The sequence below is a fragment of the Diaphorina citri genome, unplaced genomic scaffold (genome assembly GCF_000475195.1).
Source record: "Diaphorina citri unplaced genomic scaffold, Diaci psyllid genome assembly version 1.1 scaffold15, whole genome shotgun sequence".
In the NCBI taxonomy this organism is placed as follows: domain Eukaryota; kingdom Metazoa; phylum Arthropoda; class Insecta; order Hemiptera; family Psyllidae; genus Diaphorina; species Diaphorina citri.
The window spans coordinates 565028-573585 of NW_007377454.1; the positions used below are offsets into that span (position 1 = coordinate 565028).

The following is an 8558-nucleotide window of genomic DNA, read 5'->3' on the forward strand; positions in this document are numbered from 1 at the left end:
ACGCATTTGAAGACGCGTTTTCATTGGTGGAATTCGCCCTTGGCGGAAAGCTCGTATTCTGATTGGTCAAATCACCCGGTGGCACAGAAGAGGGCGTGGCCGTCTTTTTCCGAACGATTTTACCGCCAATCAACCCGGAGAAATCTCGCTTGACTTCGCTAAGCTTCGGCGGCTTCAAATCAGAATTGGTCAGAGACACCAAAGGAGGGACAGGCTTTTCCCAGTCGGTCCCGGGTTTCCGCGCCTGACTGCTTTGGTCCCCATTGCCTATTTTCACTTTGGCACAGGCGCTACCATTTTCCGAGCTGAATTTGGAGTTACAACTGTTTTCAGAGCTGCATTTGGCACAGTTGACACTATCAGACTTGGACGTTTGGCTCTTCCCACCGTTCCTGAGGTCGTTACAGGAAGCACCGTTATAAGGAGTGGCTCTTCCATCGGCCATCTCTCCACGAACCGGTTCGTTCGCAGCCGATCCTATCCCATTCCGATGAATTCCAACGTCCTGAAAGTCTCGAGCGAATGTCAGCCCCGTGGGATTGCTATCTGATCGGCCATTGCTTTGAGGGACGGAAGTTGGCACAAATCTTGGACAGGAAGATCCATTTGTGAGTCCATTTCCAGGAATTGTAGAGCTACTGGAAACACAACCTCCTGGTGTTATTCCGTTTGTACACTTCCCACCAGAGGCCGCTTCAGTTCGACTTTCCCTCCTAGGTGTGCATGACTTTGAACTTTCCCCGCTGCACTTCGTTCCAATCGATCCCTGAAGCGATACTTCCTTCCCCGAAGGTTCATTGGAATGTCCTCCACTGGTAGAGCTACTGGAAACACAACCTCCTGGTGTTATTCCGTTTGTACACTTCCCACCAGAGGCCGCTTCAGTTCGACTTTCCCTCCTAGGTGTGCATGGCTTTGAACTTTCCCCGCTGCACTTCGTTCCAATCGATCCCTGAAGCGATACTTCCTTCCCTGAAGGTTCATTGGAATGTCCTCCACTGTTCAATTGAAAATTTACACCTTATCACACTGCTTGAAGAAGGAAAAAAATATTCTAACCTTAAATAGACAATTTTTTAATGATGAAAAATTTTCATGCCTTCAAACTTGAGAGACAAGCCCGTTTGTGATTCATTTATTTTGTTGGACATAAAAGTTTAGAACACAATCAATTTTTAACATCAGAATAGACCGAAAATAATAAATTCAAAGAACTTATTCACTGTTCTCAACAGAGGCCGCTTCAGTTCGACTTTCCCTCCTAGGTGTGCATGGCTTTGAACTTTCCCCGCTGCACTTTGTTCCAATTGATCCCTGAAGCGATACTTCCTTCCCCGAAGGTTCATTGGAATGTCCTCCACTGCTACACCTCTCTCCTGAGTTCTCCCTCATGGATAACTGTGTTGGTTGCCACTGGATGTATTGTCTGTATATTCGTTACTAGATTTCCCATTATATTCCTTCTCATAACAGCTTGCCTTACCATTACAGTAATCTTCTTCAATGCTGCTAGATTTGTGGTCATATTCACGACTAGATTTCCCATGGCTATCTTTGTCATAACTAGATTTGGTATAGTCTTTGCCATTAGTTCTGGCAAATCCACTATTGCTGCCTTTGTTTGGGATATGTTCACTGGACTGATCGGCATATTCACTGTATTTGTTCTGACCATATTCGTTGCATTTGTTTCCATAAGCATTTCTTCCAGCTTGGCTGGAGAGTTCACTAGATTTCACATGAAGAACATATTGACTATTGCTTTGGGCATATTCACCATTGGATTTGTAATTAGTATAATCGTTAATACATTGGCTGTTGTATCCATTGCTACATTCCCCATTGAAGTATTCATATGTGCCATTTGTGTCTCTTTCGTTTCCAACATCATTTCTGCATTTCTTCCAGCTTGGCTGGAGAGTTCACTAGATTCCACATGAAGAACATATTGACTATTGCTTTGGGCATATTCACCATTGGATTTGTAATTAGTATAATCGTTACTACATTGGCTGTTGTATCCATTGCTACATTCCCCATTGAAGTATTCATATGTGCCATTTGTGTCTCTTTCGTTTCCAACATCATTTCTTTGAACATATCCATGGTTTTCAGCTTTTCTGTGGTATTCGTTGGCTCCTTTGGTAACTTTGTTGGCATATTCTATCCCATCTTTGTTTCGGACAATGCCTTGTTCACAACTGGTTCGCATTGCCCGATTAGAATCATTGGCATATCCATTAGAATTCTGGCAAGGTCCTTCATATCCATTAGTGTTAGGATTGCTTCCTGATAAGGCACCAGTGTTCTTTCTACAGTCAGACTGTGTGCTCTTTCTACAAGATTCAATACTATTAGCATTCGATTGAGTATGTGGGATACCATTTCGACAGTTAGACTGAGAGTTAGGATTCTCTCCATCAGCTTGTCTAGTCTTCGTATCTCTTTGAGTATGTGAGTTTCCATTTCTACAATCAAATTGAGCGCTACTTTCTCTGCCATCAAACTGTCTATTTTTCGTATTGCTCAGAGCGTAAGTATCTCCACAATCAGATTGTCTTTTAGTATCAGACTGAGCATAGTTGTTTCCACTTTGACACTTGGAATATCTGCGAGTTTGCGAGGCAGAGCGTGGGCCTTGGCTATGTTTAATATCACAAGTTTCGTCACTTCGGACGGACGGATTGGTTTGTACTTTGGTTAGACCGGGAACCTGTCCCACATTTGGGCCCGGACCTAGCAAGGAGTTCTGTACACTATTCACATTTGTACAATCGCCCAAGCGTCCGCTATTTCGGCTAGCGGTCTCATAGAGGCATTTATTTACACAGTCTGGTTTGGGTCCGCTATTCCTCATAGGGTCACGGGCCTCGGGTATATTTACATTCGCTCGTGTGGTTTCGAGAACGCTCGGAGAGCGCACGGAGCCGGTCCCCGAGCACGTCTGTACAGTGTTTGTACACGGGGTAGAGTCTTGTGGAATCACAGTTGAGTTTGGAAGCGCACTCGAATTGGAAAGCGTACTTTTTCCCGTTGGCGTCGACGACCGCTTTTCATCCATCTTTGTAGCAAGATACGCATTTGAAGACGCGTTTTCATTGGTGGAATTCGCCCTTGGCGGAAAGCTCGTATTCTGATTGGTCAAATCACCCGGTGGTACAGAAGAGGGCGTGGCCGTCTTTTTCCGAACGATTTTACCGCCAATCAACCCGGAGAAATCTCGCTTGACTTCGCTAAGCTTCGGCGGCTTCAAATCAGAATTGGTCAGAGACACCAAAGGAGGGACAGGCTTTTCCCAGTCGGTCCCGGGTTTCCGCGCCTGACTGCTTTGGTCCCCATTGCCTATTTTCACTTTGGCACAGGCGCTACCATTTTCCGAGCTGAATTTGGAGTTACAACTGTTTTCAGAGCTGCATTTGGCACAGTTGACACTATCAGACTTGGACGTTTGGCTCTTCCCACCGTTCCTGAGGTCGTTACAGGAAGCACCGTTATAAGGAGTGGCTCTTCCATCGGCCATTTCACCACGAACCGGTTCGTTCGTTACTGATCCTATCCCATTCCGATGAATTCCAACGTCCTGAAAGTCTCGAGCGAATGTCAGCCCCGTGGGATTGCTATCTGATCGACCATTGCTTTGAGGGACGGAAGTTGGCACAAATCTTGGACAGGAAGATCCATTTGTGAGTCCATTTCCAGGAATTGTAGAGCTACTGGAAACACAACCTCCTGGTGTTATTCCGTTTGTACACTTCCCACCAGAGGCCGCTTCAGTTCGACTTTCCCTCCTAGGTGTGCATGGCTTTGAACTTTCCCCGCTGCACTTCGTTCCAATCGATCCCTGAAGCGATACTTCCTTCCCTGAAGGTTCATTGGAATGTCCTCCACTGCTACACCTCTCTCCTGAGTTCTCCCTCATGGATACACCACTGAGTAGGGTTTCCAATCCCGTTTCATGCCGACTAAGCTTGGAGTTTGCGAGTGAGCTCTGTTGTCCCTGGCATTTCCCCGCAGCGCCTGCACTGTTCGTTCTATACTGAGGACTGGCAGATCTGTGAGCATTTGACTCACTCGCTGACGCCTGCGTTGGGCCGTTTTGTGGCCCGGGTATGTTTGATCCGTGTTGAAAGTTGTTCGGTGTCCCAATGGACTGTTGGGGCCCATTTGATGGGGTGAACGGTCCTGCTGACGCATGTTGGGAGGCGTGTTGCAGGGAAGTGTGCTGGGTCTCAACAGATTGACTTGACCCAGTTTGGCTAACCGAATGCTGAGTACCCGCGGACTGTTGACTCGCCTTGCACTTTGGCTGCAGTGCTTCGAACACGTCGGGTCGTATAAAAGGACCTTTAGAAAATCTGGCAACACTGCTTCCAATCAACCACGTGCTTTTGTTTATCTAGAAATTTCAAATTTCCAAAAATTCACAAAATGTCATTATTCGAATTTTCTTGATTTTCCACTAAAAAACCCAACGAAAACCAGAGTACCAGAGCTTTTCCTCTGACTATAGTTTGGAAACAAAGTAGCAGTGCTTCGCTCAAGTGGGGATACTCCGCACTATTCACCATACTTCGGCACGCATCACTTGCCGTACAAGATTGCCATGTCTTCCGCGGCGTGCCGCTAGTGGCCGCCGGTTTGGGGCGCTGCGTTTTGATCAGGGGCGGAAAGGCAGACAGGGGCATTGAAATGGCGGACCCACCGCTAGATGGAGGGCCGCCCGGGGGCTTTCCATCTCCGCCGCCACAACTGGACGTGGACTCTTTGGACGCATTGGCCAAACTGTTTGCCTGTGAAAGGAGAGATAAACAAAGTATATCCCATTTCTTTTCTTGTGGTTTTGATAATTGGGCTTGCTGATTTGTATTGGAATAGCTCCTTGGACCATATTCACAAGGATCCTGAACTTCTGAAGCTTTACAGTAAGTATAGGTGGATGAGGTTTAGAAGAGAGAGTTTAGGAGGGTTTGAAAGTAATATTTCATTGGGTAGCATGACCCGAGTACAGATACTCGGGGGAACATTGGGATTCATTAATAGAGGAAATTATTTATGAGGAGATTTTTTTTGTACTTGTTTACATGGGTTTATAACCACAAGCTCAAGTCCTCATGTCCAAGGTGTAGTGTGACTGTGGGGAAATACAAGACGAGGCCCACCTACTTTTATGTAACAACATCGGCACAACCTGCACGCGAAGTGATCTCTATTCGTGCAGCCCAGCAGCCGTAGAAGTCGCAGAATTCTGGAGGTCAGTACTGTGAATTTATTCCATTTCTTCCAGCTTGGCTGGAGAGTTCACTAGATTCCATATGAAGAACATATTGACTATTGCTTTGGGCATATTCACCATTGGATTTGTAATTAGTATAATCGTTACTACATTGGCTGTTGTATCCAACTCAATTTTTAAGCACTTTGGTAGTTAAGTAAACTGTGGAGGGAAAAAACTATATATAAAAAAAATATTTGCAAAATTTTCACAACTTGTCTTGGGCACAAAAAATGAAAATAAATAGCACCCAAGAGGTACACACCAGGTCCCACTGTTTTGCTTTGAAAATTCTATTACTTTCACAATCTTGTACATTTATTTTCAATTAAGTTTAGGTAACTGTAACTGCTAAGGTCTTATCGTCCTTAAAGCAAAAAAAGGAGGAAAACAGGAGGGCATGGGTTCTTTTTTTTTTTAAAAAAAAAGAGGTTTGACAGAGGGAACTGTAACTGCTTCGATCTCAGCCAAGGTATGGAATTTTATCCTCATTTATTTGAGAATTTGACCACATAATAATGGAGCTCTAATCTAATGGCTTGGTGCAACGTATTTTCTATAGCAAACTTACGAGTTTAAGAACCTCATTTCACCATCACTTACCTTTCACCCTTAGGTCGTCAAATATTTGCCTGCGCCCCCACAGGGTCGGGCAAGACCGCCGCCTTCCTAATCCCCATCATACACTCCCTACGGGGGCCGAAGAACCTCGGCTTTCGCGCGGTCATCGTCTGCCCCACCCGGGAACTGGCGAAACAAACCTACAACGAAACGGTCCGTCTGTCCGAGGGCCTGGGGCTGCGCGCGCATGTGATTGGGAAAATACAACAGGCGGCGGAAAAGTTTGGGCCGCGCTCCGCGCAGAAGTTTGACGTCCTCATCACGACACCGAACAAGCTTGTGTATCTGCTCCAGATGGACCCGCCTGCCTTGAACTTGGCCAAGTGAGTGGAAGGTTTTTTTGTTTGTTCGGTTCTTTTAGGTTTCATAGCAGGAATTGTAACCTACCTTGGTGGGGTAGTGGTCAAGACGCTCGCCTGGTTAACAAAAAAGTGTGGTTCGATCCCAGCCGAAACATAGAATTTTATCCTCATTTATTTGAAAAATTGACCACGTAATAATGGAACTCGTAATAATGTTACCCATGTGATTATTTTCAGTGTGGAATGGCTTATCGTAGACGAATCAGACAAACTATTCGAGGCCGGAGTGCGCGGGTTCCGAGATCAGTTGGCCGTTATATACGCGGCCTGTAGCGGCCCTAATCTGAAGCGAGGCATGTTTTCCGCCACTCACACTGAAGATGTGGCCAAGTGGTGCCGTAGGAAACTGAAGAGGCGGGTGCAGATTAATGTTGGACTCAGGTGAGAAATTTGATTAATTAATTTAGTAGCCTCCGTGGCCGAGTGGGTATCACATTAGGCTTGCACTCTGGAGGTCGCGGGTTCGATTTCCGGAGAGGCATGTTTTCCGCCACTCACACTGAAGATGTTGCCAAGTGGTGCCGTAGGAAACTGAAGAGACGGGTGCAGATTAATGTGGGACTGAGGTGAGAAGAAGAAATTTTTGGCCTTACGTAAGCCTTAGATTCGTAGAAGGTTAACCCATCCTTTGGGGCTGTTTGCCCCTACACCTAAACCTCTAGTGGGCTTTTTGTGTGTGATCAAGTAGGTCTTACGCTTAGGTACATAGGCCTTACGCATATTACGTAAGGCAAACCTAAAATGTTGTTAGGATTTGTGCTTTGGGCTGGCATTTGGTTTTGGCTACAAATTTTACGAGTGGATGCCCTTCACACTCAACCTTTCCTATTTCTTTAGCAAGGGAAATCCTCCGTGTTTGATCTGAATTATCGATGTCTATTTCCCTCGTCCCTCTTTTTCAAAATAAATCTTCTTCTTTGAGTGCTTATCCGGTTTCGGATGTTAGCGATTGACATTGGCTCTCTTGGTTGCAATTCTGAAGAGTTAATCTTTCCTTTTCCCCTCTATTCGTGTTCACAGAAGATCTTTTCCCCCTATTCGTGTTCACAGGAGGAAAATGAAACGAAAACTGAAGAAGACACTGAACGGACAACAGAAGGACGGAACAGATAAACCGAAGAGAAAAGATAGGAAATTCATTAAGACCTATTCGTGTTCACAGGAGGAAGATGAAACGAAAACTGAAGAAGACACTGAACGGACAACAGAAGGACGGAACAGATAAACCGAAGAGAAAAGATAGGAAATTCATTAAGAAAGATCAGAATGCGACGAAAACGTAGTGGTAAAATTACTAGAAAATCTATTACCACTGGTTGAGTGAACTGAAAAAGGTGCCCGCAAGGCCTAAAAAGTCTCGATGGGGACTAAAATTTGACGAGAAAATTCCTCAAAGAAAGGAAGAACAACCTGCCTCGGTAGCGTAGTGGTCAAGACGCTCGCCTGGTAAACAGGAGGGCGTGGGTTCGATCCCAGCCGAGGCATGGAATTTTACTCATTACATCTCATTTTGTTTTGTTTACTGAAAAAAACTTACATACCATGCCCGCACAATTCACGAAATATTCACATTTCTCATTACATCTCATTTTGTTTTGTTTACTGAAAAAAACTTACATACCATGCCCGCACAATTCACGAAATATTCACATTTAATGAATCCCTGATTTGTTTGTACTCCATACACTCTTCCATTATTTGTATGTACCTCACTTACATGACACTTCTCGAAGTACCTGCAAAAATAGAAATCACGTGTTTACAATCTCCATGTTTACATCAGTTGAACAGGGACGTATTAAAACCCTAAAAAATAAAAAAAAAATCTGGTGTGAACATGCTCTTACATGTGAACATGCTAAGGGGAAAAATGGCTTGCAACCCAAAGGGCAGATTTTAAAATTTGTAAATTCCTCAATTCCGGGAAGTCAAGGGAGCTCCAAAAGCGACCGTATGAAAGCCGCCGCCCCCCCCCCCCCCCGCTTGATGGATAATTACAAAAAATAATAATAATCAAATTGTGAATTTATTGGTAAAGCAGAAAGAGCTTTTACACAATTTTTGTGGATATTACATTATTTCTAAGTGCCTCATTTGTAATCAATTCTTTTTACACTGGTAATACCACCACTGCACTGGTCATCGAATATGCTTATGAGGCCATGGACAAAGGCCAGATGCCCGCCATTTTGTTTTTGGACCTATCTAAATGTTTTGACCGGGTTTCTCACCAGGTTCTCATTAGCATTCTACAGGAAATAGGGTTTGAAAAACATACATTAGGACTATTCAGTAGCTACCTG

At 44.7% G+C, this 8558-nt stretch overlaps 2 protein-coding genes across 2 annotated transcripts in view; one reads left to right on the plus strand and one right to left on the minus strand.

Moving 5' to 3' along the window:
- LOC108252168 (putative uncharacterized protein DDB_G0282133) overlaps positions 1–4685 on the minus strand; it is a 25883-nt gene extending 21198 nt beyond the window's left edge. Inside the window, exons 1-3 of the mRNA XM_026822192.1 lie at positions 4566–4685; positions 1930–4396; positions 1397–1732 (exon numbers count right to left, since the gene is read on the minus strand). Of these exons, the coding sequence (XP_026677993.1) occupies positions 1397–1732; positions 1930–4396; positions 4566–4685 (2923 nt within the window). The remainder of the gene's footprint in view (positions 1–1396; positions 1733–1929; positions 4397–4565) is intronic.
- A 627-nt stretch (positions 4686–5312) lies between these two features.
- LOC108252169 (probable ATP-dependent RNA helicase DDX52) lies at positions 5313–6651 on the plus strand. The gene is made up of 3 exons (XM_026822200.1): positions 5313–5367; positions 5853–6216; positions 6433–6651. Exons 1-3 carry the CDS (start codon positions 5313–5315, stop codon positions 6638–6640), a joined length of 627 nt encoding a protein of 208 aa, XP_026678001.1. The 3' UTR covers positions 6641–6651.
- Positions 6652–8558: the final 1907 nt, after the last annotated feature.

Coding starts and splice junctions, on each gene's coding strand:
- LOC108252169 (XM_026822200.1), top strand. CDS start 5,313: ATGAAGAACATATTGACTATTGCTTTGGGCATATTCACCATTGGATTT. Junction 5,368..5,852: donor CACCATTGGATTTGTAATTA/GTATAATCGTTA, acceptor TACGAGTTTAAG/AACCTCATTTCACCATCACT. Junction 6,217..6,432: donor CCTGCCTTGAACTTGGCCAA/GTGAGTGGAAGG, acceptor GATTATTTTCAG/TGTGGAATGGCTTATCGTAG.